Raw genomic sequence first — 24,292 nt, 5'->3', positions numbered from 1 at the left:
CGTTATATGCGGATTCGCACCTGTATTTCACAGCATGCGTCACGAAGCTCATATAGGATCAACAATTCACCCCTAGGAAATGGGGAGAAAAGGGGAAAGCCTCTCTAACCCTCAACAACGCATTGTATCACATTCCAACCCACAACACAAGGGGAAAGGAAAGGAAAGGACATGACTACACTACAGGGCACAGGAGCAATAGTCATAGGGGGAAGCACAAGTTTAGAAAGGTGGCATAACATTAGCTTTAAAGGTGATGGGATTCGTATTTTTTACATACAGTGCATTCAGAAAGTATTCAGACCCCTTCACTTTTTCACATTTTGTTATGTTGCAGCCTTATGCTGAAATCGTTAAAAATTCTTTTTTCCCCTCATCAATCTACACTCAATACCCCATAATGACAAAGAGAAAACAGGATTTTAGAAAGTCTGGGTGAAGCTTCAAGAGCTGAGAGAGAGAGCAGAGCTGTTCGAAAAGGACGCTGGCCATTTTTTTGGTTCGGTTGGGCTGTGGTGTTGGTGTGCTTTGGAGGATAGAGGGAGTCGACAGCAGCTCTTTTCTTTGGTGGGCTGGAGGCCACGCTGAACATCCCTAAGGGGTGGAGGAGCCTAAAAGACCTCTTCACTTGAGCTCGTCTAGCGCGGCGCCGCCGCCATTCTTGTGCCAGGTTCCCGCCGGATGGAAATCAAACTGAGCCTCCTCCCCAGCTGCCAACCTCGCAGAAGGACCCATTTGGGTCTCAGAGCTGAGTGCTGGCCTGCTAAAGGAAACATTTTATTTTTATTGTTTTTCCCCTTGTCTGTTTTTGTCAGTTCCTTCCCCTTATTTCGGGTTAGTATATCATGCGTTGGGGAAAGGAAAATATATCCTCCACTCATAAGGGATAATTTGCCAGTCAATGCACCAGGCTGAAAGGCACACCATCCAAGCACCAGGTACAAGTTCCTTCGAGAGAGTTTGTGGGGGCAGCGGAACTTTTTAAACCCACCAATCAGGGCCTGAGTCACTTCGGGGGAGCTTGTGGGGTGCAGTAACGGGCTCCACCAATCGGGAGCCAGGACACCTCCAAGATCCCCCCCCCCCACCCCCAACCTCGACGAGGGTGAACAAAGAGATTTTGAACACGTTTATGAGACTGGGCCTGTCTCTCTCTGCTGGTTACACTCAACACGTTTTTGACTCTCTTATAATGTATTTATTTTATATAGCGCTTTTCAGGAAGCCCAAAGACGCTTGCCTAAGACATTGTTGCCTGAGGCCTGAGACATTGTTGATCTAGCCACTGAGCACGTGACTGCTTATTTGAACCCTCTTGGTTTATTGGACATTGTGGACCTAGCACGTGCCTGCATTACTCTCTCATGGCCTGGGTGTCTCTGCTGTTTTCACTGAGCAGGTGTACATCGGCTTTTGGCTGGTCTCTCTCTGCCACCTCAGCATGTGTGCATCCACTCCTGACCGGACTCTCTCACAGGCCTCTGCATTATTCTGACGCTCTTGGTTCTTGGACGTTGTTGACCTGGACATTGTTCGCCTTGCTTCTGCACGTGATTGACATGCTTGGGCGGTTTCATTCTTGCACGTGTGCACGACACTTACTTGCTGCACAAGGCCACAACATACACTTTACCCTGCACAAGATAATGATGTAGTCACTCTCCACATGTCCATGGCAATCTCTGCACGGTTCCCTGGCACTCGCTCTGCACGGTTCCCTGGCACTCGCTCTGCACGGTTCCCTGGCACTCGCTCTGCACGGTTCCCTGGCACTCGCTCTGCACGGTTCCCTGGCACTCGCTCTGCACGGTTCCCTGGCACTCGCTCTGCACGGTTCCCTGGCACTCGCTCTGCACGGTTCCCTGGCACTCGCTCTGCACGGTTCCCTGGCACTCGCTCTGCACGGTTCCCTGGCACTCGCTCTGCACGGTTCCCTGGCACTCGCTCTGCACGGTTCCCTGGCACTCGCTCTCCATGGTTCCCGACACTTCTCACCTGCCCAAGTCCGTGTTGATGATCGACCTTGCCTGCTCGTGTTCGTGCTGGGACTACCTGCTCGTGTTCTTGCTGGGAATCACCTTTACCTACTCGTGTTCGTGCTGAGATCACCATTACCTGCTCGTGCTGCTTGGTGGCGACACCAAGGCCAAGGTCGTCGCCAGAAGCATTTGCAACATGTTTTGTACTAACATGCCTTTGTGCTAACATGTTTCCGACGTTCGTTTTCCCCTTCCCTTCCCCCGTGAATGTGTGTTGGGCCCATGTAGTATTTATTTGTTGTAATCGTAATAAGGCGTAGAATAAGCTAAGTTTCTGCTTTGGTCCCTTTTTCTTTCCTATTGAATAATTACACTGTTAATATTTGTAAATAAATGAAATCGTTAAACGTTTCCTTTCTCTCTGTCCGTGAAAGTCTTTTCCTCCATTGATCCGCCATTGTTCACATCCAGGTTAACAATCGGCCATAACAGAATCAGCATTACCCCGGCGGTTACCAACGGTTTTGCTCGGCCATCTAAATTTGGTACGCCGGAGGGTACATATGGTACTGTTGCGGATCTCCTGAAGCCCGTGCCCGTTACAAAGGGGGGATTAAACCCCTTTTCTCCCCCTGGGTCTTCGGGTCCACGAGGCCGAATCGCCACTTCCAGGCAAACGTGAAAAAGGGCATCGGGACAAATTCGCACGTACCTTTAACCCACGCTGCCACGAAAGCGGGGATCGCGCCTCGCACAAGCCACGCTTAATCGAGTACGCCCGAGCGGTATGCGTATCACATGACTCGTGCTGTTACTTTTATTGGAACCCGATTCGAGCGGTTTTATTCGTACCATGCGAAGCCAATGGATGGAAGGGACAGGACGGTCAAATCAGAGGAAGAACACAATTTATTTACAATGTACAATGATTCAGAATGAAGGAGGAAAGGGGACACAGAGCAGAGCTTAATCAATCTTACTTATTTCCCAGACACGGGCCCACTCACGCACACGGGGAGAAGAAGAGAAGAATGTTCGCGTGCCAAGCGCGCTTCGCCATCAGTCGCTCCAGGGCAGCTCGCCCGGCGTGGCTCTCCGATGTTCGCGTACACAGGCGAAGGCAGGCAGGTGGAAATCGCGCGTCTGTGGCCCGGCGCGGGTCGTCCTCTCGCGCGCACGATTAATACAGCGCAGAGCACAGGGCACGGGGAAAGTTCGTGTACAATAGGCAATTCAATTCACTCGTTCTGCAGCTCTACTCGCATTCTCAAGCTCAACCCAACTCACTCTCACGGGGAACTGTAACTCGTCTCACAGGGAACGGGAACTCTTCTCTTTCTTAACTGTTCTCACCGGGCACTCAACTCACCGGTAACTCATCTCATCTCTCAACTGAGGTGGGGGGACTCGGAGCAGGGTTTTATGGCTCCGCCCCGGCCCGACTCAAATGTTCCAAAACCCCGCCTCTGGTCGTCGTGGTTAGCCACTCCCCTCGAGCCCTGATTGGCGGCTCGTGCTTACCGACCATTCCTCCTGCCGCGCCTCCCTTCGGCCTCGGTAGACTTGTTCAGGCCTGCCGCGTGGCATTTCAGCGCCAAAACCAAACCAAAAGCACCAAAGCAAAGCGACAAAAGAACACCTAAGCTCACTGGCCTACTCAACGCAAAACTAAACACAGGAAAGGACTACGCTTACATTTACAAAGAAATAACTGAACTATCACGAGGCTCCATGTTGTGGTGCGTCTACCTACGAGGGGGAATTAACCTTTATTCCAAAACCGCAACAGTACGTTCCCCGATTGAGACCGTCACCTTGGTACAGGTAAGCTGCTGTCGCGCGACGGACCAATTGGCGTTCGTAGTTGCTGGTTCGCAACCTGCCAAGGTACGAAGTTATTTGTGCACGGCAGCCGCAGGTCCTGTAAGTTCAGGAGGGAACGGAGGCTAACCCCCTCGTCGTAAACCTGAACCCCGAGCCTTAACAATATATATGTATATATATATGTATACACACACACACGAAGGTGGATACTTTGAGACCTGGGAAGGCTCCGTTCCACCTTCTGAAGCCTGCAAATGGAGATAACAACCAATGGGAAAGGGATCGCAACAATATTTATCTGTCTATCTATATAAATGCATAATGATAGGAAAACAAGTTATTTGTTAATCATTGTTATTACCTTCTTATTTTTAACCAATGTTGTGCAGCCAACCTGTTTGTCACATGCATCCTGTTTGGAGCGTTTTTGGTGGGTGCTGTCCCTCTTCTGCTCGAGCTCCTTGTGGAGGTTACTTTTCCAGTACCTGAGGGCCTCAGCTGTGGCCTGGCAGCCTTTGTGAGCATTGCTTGCATCACGCTTCCCATCAATGTTATGGCGGCCAGTTCTCCCAGTAAGTGACACGACATTGTTGCACATAATTGGTGGTATTCAGTGATGTTGTGAAGCCCCAATGTGTTTTTTTTATCACCAAAGTAGAGTTTTGTTTTGTGAGTTTATACACTTCTCAGTCTGGGTCTTCTTTTTATTTATTTATTCCAGACTTGAACTGGTTGAGTTGGTCCCTTGTTGGTGGATGTGCATTGGGAACGCTCGGTATCCTCCTCCTACCTGAAAGCTACGGCCGCCTACACATGGACGTCATTCTGTCCGTGTGACATCGGTCTTCCTGTCGTGAATATCGGTGCGATTAAGAGCCGGGCCGTTGAATGGCAGAGTCTGGCCATCATTACCCGGACACCGTTCATTTCTTTTTTCAAATTACTATTTTTATTTGATTGCAATGATGAATAACTTTGTTGTTGTCGAAGTTTGCGGAACGATCCCTGCGCGACCAGAAACGTGCGTTAGTGCGAGAGGGGTGGAAGCTGCGTGGCGAATGATGCGGAGCCATATTGAACAGTGGGGGATTGTTTTCATTTGTTACAAAACTTTTGTAACAACCTTTACAATTCGTTCAAATCTTTTGCACGTGCTATTTCTCGATTTGTGCTTTATTTAAGCTGTTGCGATTTTTAACACATCCATCTCTCGATCTGTCGACCGATTTAGCAGTGGCTCATATTTGTCATAAAGTCTGGGAATTGTAAATGACATTTTAATTTGTGTATATATATATATATATATATATATATATATATATATATATATATATATGAATATATATATATATATATATGAAAATATATATATATGAATATATATATATATATATATGAATATATATATATATATGAATATATATATATATATATGAATATATATATATATATATGAATATATATATATATATATATATATATATATATATATATATAATATATATATATATATATATATATATATATATATATATATATATATATATATATATATATATATATATAATATATATATATATATATATATATATATATATATATATATATATATATATATATATATATATATATATATATTCATATATATATATATATATATTCATATATATATTATATATATTCATATATATATATATATATATTCATATATATTCATATATATATATATATTCATATATATATATATATATATTCATATATATATATATATATATTCATATATATATATATATATATATATATTCATATATATATATATATATATATTCATATATATATATATATATATATTCATATATATATAGATATATATATATTCATATATATATATATATATATATATATATATTCATATATATATATATATAATATTCATATATATATATATATATATATATATATATATATATATATATATTCATATATATATATATATATATATATATATATATTCATATATATATATATATATTCATATATATATATATATTCATATATATATATATATTCATATATATATATATATATTCATATATATATATATATATATTCATATATATATATATATATATTCATATATATATATATATATTCATATATATATATATATATATTCATATATATATATATATATTCATATATATATATATATATATATTCATATATATATATATATATATTCATATATATATATATATATATAGTGCATTCAGAAAGTATTCAGACCCCTTCACTTTTTTCACATTTTGTTATGTTGCAGCCTTATGCTGAAATCGTTTAAATTCATTTTTTCCCTCATCAATCTACACTCAATACCCCATAATGACAGACAAAACAGGATTTTAGAAAGTTTGGCAAACTTATTAAAAAGAAAAAACTGAAATATCACATTGACTCTCATCACATCTCATCAAGCCTCTCTTCAGTGAAAGACACATGAAAGCCCGCTTGGAGTTTGCAAAAAAGCACCTAAAGGACTCTCAGACCGTGAGAAACAAGATTATGAGGTCTGATGAAACCAAGATTGAACTGTTTGGCTTCCGTCTGGCCACTCTGCCATAAAGCCCAGATTGGTGGAGTGTTGCAGTGATGGTTGTCCTTCTGGAAGCTTCTCCCATCTCCACACAGGATCTCTGGAGCTCAGCCAGAGTGACCAACGGCTTCTTGGTCACCTCTCTTGTGTTACGGATTCGGCCCTAATTATGGTTGTTATTGTTATCATTGTTGGTTTTAGATATTATGCTTATTGTGGCTTAAGGGAAAGGGTTATTGTGGTTAAAAGGTTTAAAAGCGCTCCTGGTAAAATGTGGCCGGAAATCGGATTGTGACCCGGAAGAAAAAGGGAGCGAGGAAGAAGAGGCGTGAGGAGATGGTGAAAAGACGTTTTTGTGGAAGTTCCGGACCGAACGGTCGAGCGTACAGTGCGAGTGAACTTTGCGTCCTTGAAAGGAAGTTCGTGCGATAGGTGATATTGCCGGAGTGCTGTGGAGCCTGGGTAGTCGGGTATCTGCATTGAGGTTCCGGAGTATCCTTGCCTCAAAGCCCCGGCTCGAGTGAAAGCCGTCCGCCATTTCGCCACGTGCGCTACCTTCAGTGAAAAGGTTTTTGTCGCGTCGGCCCGGCATTATTCCCCGGTGGGTTGCCGGGGACGGCTGTGCCAGAAAGTGGCTTTTGGAGGATTACAAGGAGACTCGCTGACTGAACCGCAAACATGTACGTCGGAGTGCGTCTTTGGGAGGGTTTCCATTCCACCGCTATTTTGCGGGGTGTTGGACCACGTGACCTCTGGGTTGCTTCGATCGTCCACGCCTCAATTGATTTTGATCGGACATTGATCCAACGATGGTTGGAGCGAATCGACTTCGCCTTGGAGGGATACAGAGACATTGGGGGAGTGCCGTGAGTTTGGGTAAAGGACTAGATAAGGTGGTACCATCTTCAGATAGGGATTGTAGGGTGAATTGCTATTATTATTATTTGTGTCGTGATTCCGGTGTGATTTATAATATATTATTGTTTGTTCATAACCCTTGGTGTGGTTTCATTAATTGATTTGATTGTTTTATTTGATGGTTTCATTGAGGGTTTCATTATTGATTAATTTCAACCAAGGATAACATATCTTTCTGCCGGGGACCCTCTCGGGGTTCGGAGGTTTACTGAGACCAGGGGATAGGGGAGGACCCCATAACACTTGCCGAGGCCCTTCTCCCCCGATTGCTCAGTTTGGCCGGGCGGCCATCTCTAGGAAGAGTCATGGTTGTTTCAAGCTTCCTCCATTTAAGAATTATGGGAACCTTCAATGCAGCAGAATTTTTTTTGTAGGCTTCCCCAGATCTGTGCCTCGACACAATCCTGTCTCTGAGCTCTGCAGGCAGTTCCTTCGACCTCATGGCTTGGTTTTTGCTCTGATATGCATTGTCAGCTGTGAGACCTTATATAGATAGACAGGTGTGTGCCTTTCCAAATCATGTCCAATCAATTGACTTTACCACAGATGGACTCCAATCAAGGTGTAGAAACATCTCAAAGGTGATCAAGAGAAATGGGAGGCACCCGAGCTAAATTTAAGTGTCAGAGCAAAGGGTATGAATACTTATGTCGATGTGATATTTCAGTTTTTCCTTTTTAATAAATTTGCAAAACTTTCTAAAATCCTGTTTTCTCCTTGTCATTATGGGGTATTGAGTGTAGATTGATGAGGGAAAAAATGAATTTAAACGATTTCAGCATAAGGCTGCAACATAACAAAATGTGAAAAAAGTGAAGGGGTCTGAATACTTTCTGAATGCACTGTGTATATGTATATATATACAATTATATATATATATATATATATATATATATATATATATATATATATATATATTTATGTATATATATATATATATATATATATATATATATATATATATTTATTTATTTATGTATATATATATTTGTATATATATATATATTTATATATATATTTATATTTATATATATTTATATATATATATATATATATTTATATATATATATATATATATATATATATATATATATATATATTTATATGTATATATATATATTTATATGTATATATATATATTTATATGTATATATATATATATATATATATATATATATATATATATATATATATATATATATATATATATATATATATATATATATATATATATATATATACATATAAATATATATAAATATATATATATACATATAAATATATATATATATATATAAATATATATATATACATATAAATATATATATATACATATAAATATATATATATACATATAAATATATATATATACATATAAATATATATATATATATATATATATATACATATAAATATATATATATATAAATATAAATATATATATAAATATATATATATATACAAATATATATATACATAAATAAATATATATATATATATATATATATATATATATATATATATACATAAATATATATATATATATATATATATATCAGATATTGTGCATCACAGAACAGAGGTGAAAATGCTGGAGTTGTACATTGTCCTTAAATGCTGTTTTGTTGAATCATTATTTTATTATAAGCGTACTGATTTGCACACCAAGATGGATGTTATCGTACATCGCCCCAGGTTTGTCCAAGTTAGCTTGAGTTGTCATCCGCAGGCTGTCACACAGCCATGTCACGGTGTTTCACTTTTCCGTACGATAGTTTACACGATCACCGATCCTTGCCCTCGAGAACACATGAAGATGTTTCGTCACCATCTGTTTCCACCAGTTTCCCTAATTCCTCTCTTTAGCGTCATCTTGGAAGGTTTGCATACATGGAAAGTGTCCCTACGGATTAGTGCAATGCAAACTCTTGGCATTCCGAGTTGCTTTGCTTCTTTCTGCTCCAAGTAGAGTAGGAAGTTATTTTGTGCAGTCATTTGATTTTAATTTTTTAAAAGTTAAAGTTGCTATTTATATAATTTTTTTCATTTCTCCCTTTGTGCAGTTACATGGCACTGACTTGTCGGGTCGGATTGATGCAATGCCCCTGATCGTTTGCCTCCATGCATATATGGACCTTTTGTGCACTCTTTTGCAGTTTTGCGGTGCCTTTTGTTCTTTCATTTTTTTCACTTTCATTTTGTTCTTTCAGCGATTTTTGCGGGTGGTGGTGGTGTCAGCTTCATGGATGGGGTGTCACTTGGCTCACCAGTTAAGCTGTACCTGCAAAGTATTGAAATTCTTACCACAAATGTTTTGGAGAATTGGCGACTTTCCAACTGCTTTTGGTGGTGCCGTTTGCATCGTGGACTTCGTTTTGGTTCCACAGCGGTTTGACCTAGCATTGAGGGTACCCAAGTACATGGGATTATCCCTGTGAAGGAAGTGCTGCTCCCTGACATTCACGTCACTTCGTATTTGCACGATGGGTTTTTGAAGGTGGTTAATACAATTGGTTATCTGAATATCAGGTTAAAAGTTGATGGTGAATCTACTTTTGAACCCAACATGGAACTACTTTGCACAATATAAATTACTGCTTAGACAGCCGGCATGTTGAACAAAAAGGGGTCATCTCTGCTGTCTTGTGTATGCAGGTTCCACTAATAAAATGTCTCCATTGTCTTTGGTGTTTGTGATGCTCTTAAGGTGGGTGTGTGCTGTCCATCTTTTATCCTATGTGTGTATGACATGTGTGCCGTTTGGTAATTTTTTTTACTCCCTCACTCCCATGCCACACACTCTTTCACCATGACATGCGTGTGCTTTCGACCAGCGGATAGAGGTGGGCGAAGCTCCGCTGCCTGAAAATTCAGGACATGAAGGGATCTCCGTTAGGTTTTGTCTTGTATTGAGCAAAAGTTGAACACAACCCATGAAGGCCTGATCTTGGCCATTACTTGCCCAATTCTAATGGGCTGTGATTTGTAGCAGGCCGGAGCCTTAGTAAATATGATACACAAATCCTGACAATCGGAGAGCAAGTATAATCGGATCCATGTTTATTTTGAGTTCATCCTCCATTATTGTCAACCTTAAATTGCCTTTACACTGTACAGAAACAAAAGTACAAAAATAGATGGCTACTTCCCTAAGCACACACAAGAGTTGGCAGTGATAAGAGCTGGTTTTTTTTCCCCCTTCTCTTTCTAACTACAAGTTAGTGGCTGGGTAACAGCGTTCGGCCTATGTGCTCCAACGGTGCTGCCGTCATGTGTTGGCCAATCGCGCACTTAAAATATCCACAGGAAGTTTACTATTTCAAATTGTGCTTTTGCTATCTTTAAAATAAATCTCTGCTCATTTCACTTTGATGGTTGGCATGAGCTTGTCGATCTGTTGTCGAACAGAGTTGTATCGGACACGACTCGTCCCAACGGACGATATTTGCATCAAGCTAATGTGTACTGGCCTGTAAGCGAAGGCTTTGGGCCCACTGTGACGAAAACGAGACGAATGTCCTGTTGCAGGTGCCATTGGACGGTCGCTTCGTGAACGTCTGGTAGACGACGAAGCTGAGCGATTCGACGAGCACGTTCAATCCGAGTCCTGTATCAAAATCGAGCTTTGGGCAGCATCTTGACTCTACAAATAGCACTTCCTATACGCAACGACTTCGTACAGTAGACTTGTGGCAAAGTTCTCGTTACGTTTAACCCTTTGACCTTGTAACATTCCATGCTCTTTGCTGGACCTTTTCTGCTTTCTGAATAGGGGATCGGTTCAATGTTGTGAATATGGGATCGGTTCAATGATGTGAATATGGGATCGGTTCAATGATGTGAATATGGGATCGGTGCAATTATGTGAATATGGGATCGGTTCAATGATGTCAATATGGGATCGGTTCAACGATGTGGATAGGGGAGCTACAAAAGTATCTTGCTGTGACAGGCCTTACCTTGTTAATGACATTTAACTCAACCTTTTACTGTTCATTTTCTAGGGGATGAAGAATTTGATGGCAGACCTTGGCAAATATTGGAGGAGCTGAATTTGCTGTGCTAATCTTGCTTATTCCAGTGCATGAAGAATCCTTCAGATTCCTTCTGGTGTCATGTCATGGCAGCCTGGCTTCTTGGGTCAAGTTCAAATGTTTCTGACGTGGTGGAGGATATTTCTCTCCGCGTTGACAATAATTTGGCAGTATATTTTGTTGAGACGAGTGCACTTTGAGCAAGTGTTCCAGGAAGTCAGTGTCCAGAGTGTTGCCATCACAAGGATGAATACGACAAGGTGTATATTCGCTCCCATTACCGTTCTCCTTCACCTGTCATGGATGGGATGTCACCCCACTTGCGATTGGAGCCAAAGGAGCAGCGAGCATAAAGTCCCAAGCTGGCTCAAGTGCAGACCAGTTTTGGCCGGATATCGGGCAACTTGATCAGTATGGCTCGTACGTGTTAATGCCCGAGTAGATGGTGTTGGCAAAAGTCCTGGTGTGCTGCGCCTGTGAATTTGTGTACTTGCTCTTCTCATCATTCATGAGGCAGTTCTTGTTAAGAACCTGGAACAGGGATGGGGATTGCAGAACAACTAATTAGCCATATTGGTATCCAAGAGCATAAGATGAACATCATTCGTTCCTCTTTCGAGAAATGGTTGGCAACAGGGAAGGACGTTTCAATCGCGCCGCACTACCTTAATGGCTTCCAAGGAGTCGAATTTCTCAAGTTTGTTGCCCATATGAGGGCTCATGCTCGTGTTGAGTGGTGCAGGAGGAAGTGAGGTGTTGGAAGGGTTGTTGGTTTGACACTTCGTTTTTCTACCACAATGGCTCAAAGCAAAAAGGAGCAGAAGCGTCACCAGGCACCCGGCAACCCCACAGCCGAGGCCCGTCAGAATCATGTGCACCAACGTGTAGTCTGCAGTGGGGTGGAAAGGCAAAGTATGGAACGGTGAGACCATGCGAGAGTCGACCCACAGTGAGGGGTGCAGATTTGTATTGTTGAAGATCACTTACCAGCACATCTTTTATCTTTTATAGCAGCGTAGGCCATTCGAATTTCTGCAAATGCACCACATGGGAATTGGCACAACAATCCTGGACCGCGTGGCACATGTTACTTGTACACCGATACAAGGACGATGAGCAATTTAGCGGGAGGACCCTCAGATACAAGGAAAGCTTCCGATGTTGTTAAAAGACTTCCAAACATGGCAGCTTGCTCTCACACTCCTTTAATAGCATAAGCCTTTTACTTGTTCACTGGAGCGGTTATTTATGGATCTTGGCAGCCATTGCGTCTCAACCTTTAATAGTGACCTACCGACAGCATTTAGGTGTGACGGGCAAGGCTGGCTCTGTGTAGAGTTTCCCCGACACCGCAAGGACGGGGGAAACGGTGCTAAACAGCGGCGGCTCTGGCTTCTCATCCCATTTCCATCACATGGTGCCCAGTCACTCCATGCTGACCAACCATCTAGGGAAGAAACAAACACAAAGGGAAATAGTGAAAAGCTTTAAAACTCGATTGCCCATGCTGGCCTGTACACTTGAGACAAACTTTGGTGAATAAAGATAAATAAAATGCCCGTCATGGTGGTGAATTAATGGTTGAGGCAGCTGGCTTGGGATTTAAAGGTCCTGAGTACAAGGAACCAGCCATGCCAAAATCACACCAGGGGGTTGACTCAGCTTGTCATCCTTCCAGGGTCAGTACCAGCTAATCAGTACCAGCTTGCTTGGAGTGAGCCCGTCGAGTATATTGTGTTGCAGTGGTGACCCGTCTAGGATTGTGCTCCTTGGCCCAATCGAACTGCCTCGGCATCCTCATGCGACGAGTACCATTCATCTATGTCGATGTCATCGAACCAGTTGATTCCGTTCACTCACTTCGTGTTCAGAGACTTTTGGCATAATTGCCATGTTTGCCAAGTCTGGGTTGGTGAGAATGTCGGGGCAGGAATTTGTAATTTGTTCAGGGTGCCGGCGACAACCCGCCTACCCTTTGCGAAAGACACCGTGGGATCTACAACGTCCACCAACTGATGCTCGCAGACGAACGTCCATCCGTGGGATGGCGCACTTTGTGATGCAAGACCCTGCCTGTGAAGAACTGATCTGACGGTTTATATTCAGGTCGAGAATCAAATCCCGACCAGACAGGTTAGAGGCAAGTGTGTACGATCATAATATCCCCAAAGTCCTGATTACTCGGAGGGATTGGTGCAGTAATATATATATACATGTATTTGTTTTTGTTTTTTTTCTGTGCAACGTTTGCTTGAAAAACGTATCTGACTTTTGTTGCCCATGGTGTGCGAAGATCCATTTCTCAAGTCAAAAGGTTGTGGGAAACGGAAACAAATAAATTCTCAAACTGTTCAGAAAGGCTCAATGACCCCCTCAGTGTTCGTATTACCCTTTGAAAAACGATATGCATGTTCTGGCTGTCATCCATTTAGTGGCAAATCAAAAGCACTAGCTTTAGTGTGCGTACGGAACTCGGTTACGGATTCTGATGTATACACGTATTAAAGTACCAGAGCATGGTTGCGTGTTACACAGTGCCTCTTCAGTGTGGAGCCCAAGGCAAGTATCTCCACCATGAGATGGTAAAGGTTGGGTGCAGGATCGCCTCCGTTGGTGATGGCCACCTGCACATGAAGCTGAGCAGGATGTCCAAGTGGACCAGCATGTCCATCCACCATGCACTGGGGATAAGAATGGGCAGACAAGATGAAGCCTTGTTATTATCATTATTGTTATTATTATTATTAATTATTACAATATAAGGCCTGTCGACAGCTGGACGCAGGTACACTGAAACCGAGCTCTTTTTATTTTATATATATTGTTGCGAATATGGAATTTGGCCTCCATATCCGCTTGTAAATATTCCCCTATTTTCTCCAATACTCCCCAACTTTCCCCAATCCCCCATTCCCTAGTCCCATTGCATGTAAACAACAATCAGTAGAGCCGACCTTCCCCTTATTCCCCCATTAAATGTCGTGCCCAGGTCCACCGCACCACACGTAGACAACTTTCGGACATCTTCCTAGTTATTCTTAATCTATGTCAGTTAAGGCCTCGTTTCCATTAATTATGACTCTTCGTTGCACCAGAATGTGATTATATGGCATCAGTAGTGAGTTTAGGACCTTTCCCATACCTCCTCCCATCTTCTTCCCCAAACAACAACAATAACAACAACTACAACAACAATTACAACTACAACTACGACTACAACAACAGAGGGGCGGGGAGTGTGCGTCCTCACACCGGCTCGGTTACCCGCCATGACCATGCGCTCCACGGCGTTACCCCGAAGGGGCTGGCTGTCAGCTCCTCGTCAGGGGCGGAGCCAGTAACCCCCCCCACGCACCCAATGAGAAGCAACGTGCCGATTCCATCTGGGGCGGAGCTAACGAGCCGAGGGCGTGTCACTCCCCGCCGGATATACGCGGCCCCGCGCCGGATGTGACGACAGATGCGCCTCAGCTTGGAGAGAGAAGCCACCGCCACCCCCAGCGCGACGATACCTCCCCGCATCTTTGGACCGGACCGGACCGTACTGTACCCTGCCCCGAGCCCAGGAGGACCTGGAGCCATCGATACCCGCTTTCCTGCCATCAACCCCCGTGTGAGTCAGCCGTTGTCCCGTTTGTCTGTCGTCTGTCCGGGGTTAATATAAGAGTGTGTCTAAGTGCCTGTCTTTCTGTGATTATACCTCTAGCCCCTGTAATCTGACCTTTCCGTACGAATATAATCTCCTCCGGAGGTCTTGAGAATTGAAACATTGGTGTCGTATTGTGTTATTGTAATCCAGCCGGGTGTCTTCTTTTTCTTATTGAGCCAGCATCGCGCGACTAGTCAACGTTCGGGCACAATCGGGTAACTTGTGCAGACGTGGTCATACCATAAAACCGCTCGGTAAATAACATCCAAGCCACGTCTGTAACAATTGGTGTCGAGGAGTGGAATTCGAACCCGGGACTAAATTTATTAGGCCCAAATTGGTAACAAGTAGAATCGATTCGGAGCGCGTTTCCCGCGCGAAATTATAACGGCGAAATTTGAATTTGTTTTACGAAAATAAAATAAAAAACCGAATTTTGAAAGTCGCGCTATGGCGGGTCAAGACGGCTGGGGTCCGGTAGGGGAGAGTGAGGCAGGGTCGGTCCAGGACCAAATTGAGGGACATGAGGAGAGCGAAACAGCTGGGGTAGCAGGTGCACAAAATGGCGCTCTCGCGCACGATGCTTCAGGCGCGCAAAAAGGCGCCTCGCTGGTCACCGTGCCCGCGACCGAAGTAGCGCCGCTGGGAAGATTGGAACTTTTTTTTATACAAATGACGGCCCTTATGGAAAAGAATAGTGAGCGATTGGAAAACCAAATGGGGGTAATGGGAAACCAAATGGGGGTAATGAGGGACGAAGCGAGGGGTACCGGTGAGAAGTTAGACAATAATTTTGAGGAGTTAGACAAGAAAATTGGGAAGTTAGACAATAATTTTGAGGGGTTAGACAACGGGATAAAAGAAGTGAAAAATGGGTTAATGGGGGTAGAAAATAGAATGGCCGCTCAAGAGAATCAAATGGAAGGGATGCAAAAAGGGTTAGAGGGGTTAGAAAACAGTATGGAAGGCAAATTGAGGGACATGAGGGACCAAGCGGAAAGGGAAGTTAACCAAATGGGGCAGCAGATAGAGGGGGTCAGAATGGGGGTAGAAGCCAAACTGGATGCTCACAGGGAGGAAATGGAGCAGATGAGGGTGGCATCTGGGCAGGAGATGCAAGTGATGGGAGAAGAGATCAGAAGAGGAGTGAGTGAGGAGGTCGGAGGAGTGCGCGAGGAGGTGAGGCACTGTAAGGAGCACATGGAGAAGGAGGTGAGAAAGGGGACTGTAAAGTTACAAGGGGGCATAGAGGACCTGACGCAGGAGGTGGAACAGCTGACGGAGGGACAAAAAGGACTAACGGAGCAGGTTCAAAGGAACACTGCAGTATTAGGAGGTTTAAAAGCGACACAAAACGACATAAAAAACGACTTAATAGCGACAAAGAGGGAATGTCAGATAGTACGTGAGGGACTGACAACGAGGTTGGACGAGGTGATAGAGGTAATGGAGACGACGGACCGGCAGGTGAGGACGCACATGGAAACGGTCAAGGTAGCCTTAGAGGATGAGCTTGAGGAGACGTACCGGGACATAAAAGAGGTGAAGCAGAAATTAGAAGAAGTGGAAGAAGGGGTGAGCGAAATTAAGAAGCGACGGAGAGAGGGTAAGAAAGAGATAAAAGAGGAGATAAAAGAATTGGTCCAAAGTCTGTGTTCGGATCGTGATGATGTGCTCATTAACCGGATGAGGGATTCGCAGGTGATGGAGGAGAAGCGAAGAGGAAGAGGACCCGGTGTAAGTGGTGACCAATATGGTCGTGCGTATGATGCGCCAGGTGATTTCAGAAGCTTGGGGGTCGAGATGGACCCGGGTGTTCGTGAGAGGCCGTTGGTGAAGTGTGTGACAGGTCTGGTGTGCGAAAGAGGAGGTGTGCGAGAAAGTCCGACTCTGGGGTGTGTGAGGAAAAAGTGCACGCCAAGGAGTGAGGGTGCTGGCGAGAGTGAGTCGGTCGTAGCGAGTGTGCGAGGGAGCACATGGAAGCGCGGTGTGGTAAGTGTTACAGAGGGTGTGACGGGAGAGTGTGCGCAAGGGTGTGCGCGAGAGAGGTGTGTAACGGACAGGTGCATGAGGAAAGAGTGCGCTGTCAAAAGTAAGGAAGAATGCACACCTGTGGTGAGTGTTACAGAGGGTGTAACGGGAGAGTGTGCGCGAGAAAGGTGTGTAACGGACAGGTGCATGAGGAAAGAGTGCGCTGTCGGGAGTAAGGGCGAGTGCGTTGTCAGGAATGGAGGTGAAAGTAGTGAGAGTGACATGGAGCGTGAGTTAGTTGTGACAGGTGAGCGAGGATGTACACCTGGAATGGAAGGATGCACACCTGGAATGGTAGAGCGTGAGTGGGAATGCACGCTGGAGTTGGTGGTGAGGCACGTGGTTGGGTGTGCGAATGAGAGCACACCTGTGATTGTCACAGAGGTGACCGAGGAGGGGGTGCGAAGCGGTGTATTGGTGAGGTGTGCGAGCAACGAATGTGTGCCAAAGTGTTTGGTGGTCAGGTGTGTGACCAAGGCTGTGAGTGGAAGGGGTGTACCTGGGTGTGTAAGGAAAGGTACGAGGAGCATGGGCACGGCTGGATGTGTGAGCAAGGAACGGGCTGCGGGATGTAAGCATGCAGGTGAAGCATCGACGTTAGACGGGATAGAGTTTAGAACGACTTATAGCCGAATCGGGCCCTCGGTGCGTGCTGGGCCTCGCTTTGAACGGCCGCGTCCGGGCTCCACTAGGCGGAGCGGGCAGCCCGATAGGAAGGGTCGTTATGGCGACCACGTTTTGTTGAGACGTGCCGGCAGGTCGAGATCGGGACATTGGATGACTCCACGCCGAGGTGATGCGTGGGATCTCGGGCCGGGTAAACCTCTTTCCCTGCACCGAGTGCCGGACGTATCCAACCGCTGGCACAGAACAACCAGCATTCATGGCTTGGCTTTACGAAGCCTGGCTTTGAACGGGAATTGGCGCACCGAGAGGTATTAGTGAGTAGACTGGGTGATGAGGTTAGTGTTTTGGACCCAAAATTAGAGAAAAACAAAATTTGATGATTGGCAAGGGATTGGCAGTAGTGATTGGCAGATGATGGGCAGTGATTGGCAAATTTTTAATTTGTTGAAATTTGATGTGCAAAATTGGTAGTGAGAGACCCCCGATGTGGTGGGATGGCAAATCCACCATCCCTCACAGGTGGGGGCAAAGGAGCACTAGATTATGGGGTGTATGGCAGTGAAAACTAGCCCGGGTGGGTTAGGTTATATTGATAGGGCCCTAGAAGATGACAGTAGGTGACGTTAAGGTTAGTTAGTGACTGATACCTGTAGTGGGGACGCAGGTAGATTAGTGTGGATTATAATGACGTGGGAGCGTAATAGTTTAAAGGGACGACTGGGAAGCGCAAGTTTCAGAAGGGAGTAGTTAGCTGAGATGATGCCGTGTTTGTGAGAATTGAACAGGTGTGATTGCACAGGTGTGCAACTGGACAGGTGTGTGGAGCAGTGTGTGAGTAGTGAGTGTGTGGATCAGCGCGAATGCGCTTGGGGAGAGAAGGGTGCAGGCGGCACCAAGAATGAGAGCACAGGTGTGCAAGTACAGGTGTGTGGAGAGAGTTGGAGTGAGTGGTACGGAGTGGTGTGCATGGTGCGAAGGTGTGAATGAGGGAAGAGTGGACCCCCATCACGGATACCCGGGGCGGGTAGTGTAAGTGTTAGGTAGAGGGTACAGGTAAATTGTGGTTGGATATTGGCATTTGTGGTGCGGTTGCAGAATGGTGTTGTGGATGGGTGCATTAGTGTTGTGGAAATGGCTGGGCGTGTAGCCTGTTAGTGTGTGTAGTTGGTTGGGCACTCCACCACTGTGAGGATGTCGGCCAGGTGAGGCCGCAGGTGGGCTCTGGGAGCCGGTAGAGTTGTGGATGGGGCCCGAGGATCCGGAGGATGGACCCGGGTAGCCCAGTGCCAGAGAGGGCACCGAGTGGGGAGAGTGCCAGAGGGCCTTCCCCAGGTAGTTAGGTTAGGGTAAGGAGCAGGTAAGCTCGGAGGCAACCGCAGTGGTGGAGGTGTGCAGGTGGGTAGGCCCGCTGGGAGAGGTACACGCCACAGCCCAGAAATTGTGCGAGGGCACCGAGAGATGAATCGGGGGAGTGAGACCCCAAATTGGAAAGCACCACAGTTTGGCCAATGGGAATTGGTTTTTAGAACCCATAGTGTAAGAGGGCCAATGGTTTGGCCGGAGAAAGACCCCGGGTAGTGTAAAGTTGTTAAAGTCATTTAGGAAATAGTTAGGATTAATGGACCTGTCGCACCATACGCAGCCACTTACCTGTGGTGATGATGATGACTCCACACCTGTGTTTTCTTTGTTTTGTTGCAGGAGATGAATCGCTGTGTGGATTTGTGAGACGCATCACGACGTGGATGAGACATTGGGGTGATTCCATCTCTCCCTCCCTAGGAGGGACTGATGATGAATTGGTAATGGCAAATTTTGATGTGCAGTTGGAGATGGCAAATTTTGATGAGAGTTGAAAATGGCAAATTTGATTGGTTAGGAGGGAGAGAAGACGAATTTGGTTTATGGGAGGAACGAGGAAGACAGTAGGGATGTTTGTTGATTTGTAAAGTAGATGTTTATGGGTAGTGTTGTGTTGTGTGGATACAGTAAGGGGTAAGGGAGGGGCCATGTAGGTTACCTGGTGGGGGGGGGGGCGTACGATAGGAACGTACCTGTCTCACCTGGTTCCCATGTGCCCCCAGTGTGCATCACCTTACATTGCGTGCACTTTTGCGCCCTTACCACCTTACTCACTTGTTTCTTCTTTTGTCTCCCACCTCCGAGGATCTGGCTTTGGGGTAGAGAGAGAGGAGAGAGAGGTGCTGGCTGCGCAGTTGTGGGCCTGCACTTTCGCTGTTTGCTGCCGGGATCGATACACCATATGGACCGCAATGTTTGTGGCCACCCACAATGGACCGCAGTTCGTTTGCGGCCAAGCACCACCCGGGGATGGACCTATGGGTCAACGTGGCACCTATGCCATAAAGGTGAACCACTGTTAATTAACACCACTGAAGGCCACACGAAGAGCAAGAGACACCTGCAGGGTTAGGGGTTGTCGCATTTATTTTTAATCATTGAACAATGGTGACTGCACCGATTGGTGGTGGGGTGGTGCTGTTGATGCTCGGGAAGGGTGCTCTGCACGTTATTAAAGGCCGTCGGCCACAGAGCACTCGTGGGTTGGTGTATCGATGTTGGCAAGCGCGCTCTCTCTATGCATAACATCTGCATGTGTTCCTCCAAAAACAGGTCCTGGATCGTAGTGTAAATAGCAGCGTAGTCTTGTAAATAATGCTCCCTACCGGCTGTATGTTTAGTTTGAGGATTCTTTCCGGATTCGGTTATCCTGTGGGTGTGTTTCTGTGAGGAGAAGGGTGCAACGTCGCAGGGGGACATATTTACTCATTTGTGAATATCTGTAAAACTGTCGCACTCAGGGTAGAGTTAATAGTAGAGGGAACTACATTGCGTGCCACACTAAAGTAGGTAAAAATTTATCGGGTCGGGACGCCCCGAGGGTAGAGAAGGGTGCAATGTTGCGAATATGGAATTTGGCCTCCATATCCGCTTGTAAATATTCCCCTATTTTCTCCAATACTCCCCAACTTTCCCCAATCCCCCATTCCCTAGTCCCATTGCATGTAAACAACAATCAGTAGAGCCGACCTTCCCCTTATTCCCCCATTAAATGTCGTGCCCAGGTCCACCGCACCACACGTAGACAACTTTCGGACATCTTCCTAGTTATTCTTAATCTATGTCAGTTAAGGCCTCGTTTCCATTAATTATGACTCTTCGTTGCACCAGAATGTGATTATATGGCATCAGTAGTGAGTTTAGGACCTTTCCCATACCTCCTCCCATCTTCTTCCCCAAACAACAACAATAACAACAACTACAACAACAATTACAACTACAACTACGACTACAACAACAGAGGGGCGGGGAGTGTGCGTCCTCACACCGGCTCGGTTACCCGCCATGACCATGCGCTCCACGGCGTTACCCCGAAGGGGCTGGCTGTCAGCTCCTCGTCAGGGGCGGAGCCAGTAACCCCCCCACGCACCCAATGAGAAGCAACGTGCCGATTCCATCTGGGGCGGAGCTAACGAGCCGAGGGCGTGTCACTCCCCGCCGGATATACGCGGCCCCGCGCCGGATGTGACGACAGATGCGCCTCAGCTTGGAGAGAGAAGCCACCGCCACCCCCAGCGCGACGATACCTCCCCGCATCTTTGGACCGGACCGGACCGTACTGTACCCTGCCCCGAGCCCAGGAGGACCTGGAGCCATCGATACCCGCTTTCCTGCCATCAACCCCCGTGTGAGTCAGCCGTTGTCCCGTTTGTCTGTCGTCTGTCCGGGGTTAATATAAGAGTGTGTCTAAGTGCCTGTCTTTCTGTGATTATACCTCTAGCCCCTGTAATCTGACCTTTCCGTACGAATATAATCTCCTCCGGAGGTCTTGAGAATTGAAACATTGGTGTCGTATTGTGTTATTGTAATCCAGCCGGGTGTCTTCTTTTTCTTATTGAGCCAGCATCGCGCGACTAGTCAACGTTCGGGCACAATCGGGTAACTTGTGCAGACGTGGTCATACCATAAAACCGCTCGGTAAATAACATCCAAGCCACGTCTGTAACAATATATATATATGAGATGAAGTGTTTAGGTTTTGGTCTGTTCGAAATACAGAAGCGTGTTTTGATTTTTCCAAATGAATCCTTTTATTTTAAAATTGCAAATGAAGGTCTCAGGAATCATTGCCCCCCCCCCCCCCCCACCCTCCACACGGATTTTCTCACTGATGGTACATGTGCAAATTATATATGTATTGTGTGTATATATTGTAACGGATATGAGAAGTGTAACGAATTTGAGAAGTGTAACAATTTTGAGAAAGCGTAACGAATGTGAAAAGTATGGTTTTGTTGTGTGTAACTGACCCTCGTAATGTAAAGAATGGTTGCAGCTCGTCCTCTTAGTTAATTCCATAAACCTACACACAGGACACGATATATCCTTTTAAATAGTTAGTCCCTTATTCTCTGTGTAGGCTAAGGATGTGTTTCCCACTAGTTTGACTCTTCATTGCACCGAATTAAATAAGAGTAGGCCCTCCGACGCCCCATGGCAGCTTCCAAGTGCCAGGTTCGTCACTTTGCTGCAATTGCATCTTTAGGCACTTTGCTGCATTTCCATCTGCCGTCCACTTTGCTGCATTTGACTCCATTACGCATGAGGTAACGCCGAAGAAGAAAGGCGGGTCTCCACCTCGTCATAGAGGGGAGGAGTAAGTCGGCCCCGCTCATCCAACCCAGAACGAGGGGTTTGGCTTGAGAGGGCGGAGAGAGAACGTTTGGGGGAGGTTCGCAAAGGGTGAAGGGCGGGGCCTATATAACCCGCCGCGGGACGCTCCCAAAAGAGATGAGCTTTTACGGAGATGGGTCCAGGAGATGCGCTGGAGACGAGCAGGTGTGACCGAGCCGCCGTGAAACGTGCCGCGCTGCAGGAAAAGCGGACCGGAGCAACGCAAGGAGCGCACGAGGCAGCAGTACAGAGAAAGGAACTTCGCCCGCGCAGTTTGGGACCAAAGCTCGGCTTCTTGACGGCGGTGCCTTCTGGCCCGACCGTGCCTTCTGGCCCGACCGTGCCCAGTACCCGCTGAACCTTCCTTGCCTCTAAAAGCCACCCATCTCCAAGCCATTCATTCCTGCCTGCATTTCCCCGTGTAAGTGTGATCGTCCGTCTGTCTTTAACGTTGTCCTGGGGTTTATTAATTAAGCTTGTATAGGTAAGCTAAAGATTTCACTGTGTGCCTGCTCCTTCCATTTTCTGTATATAACCAACTGCTCTCTTTGCTTTGGCTTGTGTAAATAATTAATAAAACCTGTTATTCCTCTGTACGTCTTCTTCTTCTTCCTCTTTACATTCGGTCGCTTTAGAGGTTTCCATATTGAATAGCTGTGGCGCGATACGGCCAACGTCTGGGTGAATCGGGTGAATCGGGGAAACTGTTAGGTCGCGGTGCCTTCGCTCGGCAAACAACATCCTTAACCGCGAACCGTAACAATATATATGTATTTATATAGTTATATTTATATATTGTTGCGGATCTCGCCGCCGGCCTTCTCCCCGTACCAAGGGGGGATTAGTCCCCTTGTCTTTGACTGGCCGACGGGACCCGGGACCTATGACGTCGTTCTCGGACAGCGCGAAATAGGGTCTTAGGACTAAAATCACTATTACCTAATTACTCGCACTGCCCTGAAACGAGGAAATAAGCCCCGCATGAATCATGCGTGCTGAGACGCCGAGCGGTGCATACACGCGATCCTGTTTATATGGTGACCCCGGTTCTAGCGATCTTGTTCGTACCACGCTTAGCCAATGGGGAAATCACAAAGGCGATCGAATTGGGAAGAAAGGAATAACAAGATTTATTTACACTATTTACAATGGTTCAGAAAAATGGGGACACAGTGCAGCCTTAAAACAGTCTTAACTTAATACCCAGGACAAATGGGCCCGTCTCACACACAGACACACTCACACAGGGCTTGCAGCTGCAGGATGATGGTCCACGTCCAAGGATGGCTCTCGTGCAGCTCCCTCCGGTCTCCGGCTCGTCCCGTGCAGATGGTAAGCAGAGGGGCAGGAGCTCTCCGCGTGTCGCTTGGCGCACAAGGGTTAATACGGGGCGATTTGGTAGGGAGCGGACTTCGGCGGTTAGCGGTGATCACTGGCGGCTATTGCCGCGTTTACTCGCGTGGCTGAGGTCGGCGCTATTCGCCACCGGCGCGTCTGGTTGCAGCCGTGTACTCAACGCCTCTTCTTCCTCTCTTCGGGCGCGTGCGTTATACTGCGCGAGTTACAGTTCAATGCCTCCAAAGCAAGTGATGCGAGTCAAGTTCTCTCACATGCCCTCTCCCCTTGCGAGTCCTTTGGGTTCTCCAAGTTCTGCTGGTCAGTCCTTTCGTGCGAGTCAGTCCTCGTGCAAAAGTCCTTTTCTCTGCGAGACCTTCAAGTCCTGCTGGTAAGTCCTCAATCAATCCTGTTCACCACTGCCATTCAAGTCCTTTCAAGGGCTTTGTGCAATCACTTATATAGGCATTACCCCGTGAACCTTCTAGCACTTACCAGACGCGCCTCTCCAGGCCCCCTCACGCCATGCCATTAGAGCCCTGGTTGGCTGGTGGCTCTTACCGTCATCGCCTCTGACGCGCTGCCTTGACGCCGCCCCACCCCGACC

The 24,292-nt window shown here is 45.8% G+C and overlaps 2 protein-coding genes across 5 annotated transcripts in view; one reads left to right on the top strand and one right to left on the bottom strand.

Annotated features, from left to right (window-relative positions):
* Positions 1 to 14,704, top strand: part of SLC49A4 (solute carrier family 49 member 4) — a 63,515-nt gene extending 48,811 nt beyond the window's left edge. Inside the window, exons 9-11 of one of the 4 annotated variants that reach the window (XM_068126394.2) lie at positions 4,193 to 4,375; positions 4,525 to 4,666; positions 9,525 to 9,997. In XM_068126394.2, coding sequence (XP_067982495.2) covers positions 4,193 to 4,375; positions 4,525 to 4,640 — 299 coding nt within the window. In that variant the 3' untranslated portion in view covers positions 4,641 to 4,666; positions 9,525 to 9,997. Of the gene's footprint in view, positions 1 to 4,192; positions 4,376 to 4,524; positions 4,667 to 9,377; positions 9,998 to 14,573 lie in introns of those variants that run through there. The other 3 variants (XM_078769343.1, XM_068126393.2, XM_078769345.1) reach the window with 3 other exon arrangements.
* LOC144889273 (semaphorin-5A-like) lies at positions 10,358 to 14,107 on the bottom strand. The gene is made up of 5 exons (XM_078769346.1): positions 13,859 to 14,107; positions 12,643 to 12,795; positions 12,336 to 12,380; positions 12,014 to 12,237; positions 10,358 to 11,879 (listed from the first exon to the last, which is right to left on the bottom strand). The coding sequence occupies exons 1-5, from the start codon at positions 14,073 to 14,075 to the stop codon at positions 11,757 to 11,759; spliced, it is 762 nt and encodes a 253-aa protein (XP_078625472.1). The 5' UTR covers positions 14,076 to 14,107; the 3' UTR covers positions 10,358 to 11,756.
* Positions 14,705 to 24,292: the final 9,588 nt, after the last annotated feature.

This window comes from Myxine glutinosa, unplaced genomic scaffold, assembly GCF_964187855.1.
Source record: "Myxine glutinosa unplaced genomic scaffold, kmMyxGlut1.1 SCAFFOLD_2151, whole genome shotgun sequence".
NCBI lineage: Eukaryota > Metazoa > Chordata > Myxini > Myxiniformes > Myxinidae > Myxine > Myxine glutinosa.
The sequence above is the reverse complement of the archived record's forward strand: the minus strand, read 5'-3'. Positions and strand labels throughout refer to the sequence as shown.

Coding starts and splice junctions, on each gene's coding strand:
- LOC144889273 (XM_078769346.1), bottom strand. CDS start 14,075: ATGATAATAACAAGGCTTCATCTTGTCTGCCCATTCTTATCCCCAGTG. Junction 12,238..12,335: donor AAAAGATAAAAGATGTGCTG/GTAAGTGATCTT, acceptor ACCCCACTGCAG/ACTACACGTTGGTGCACATG. Junction 11,880..12,013: donor ACTCCTTGGAAGCCATTAAG/GTAGTGCGGCGC, acceptor TCCCTGTTCCAG/GTTCTTAACAAGAACTGCCT.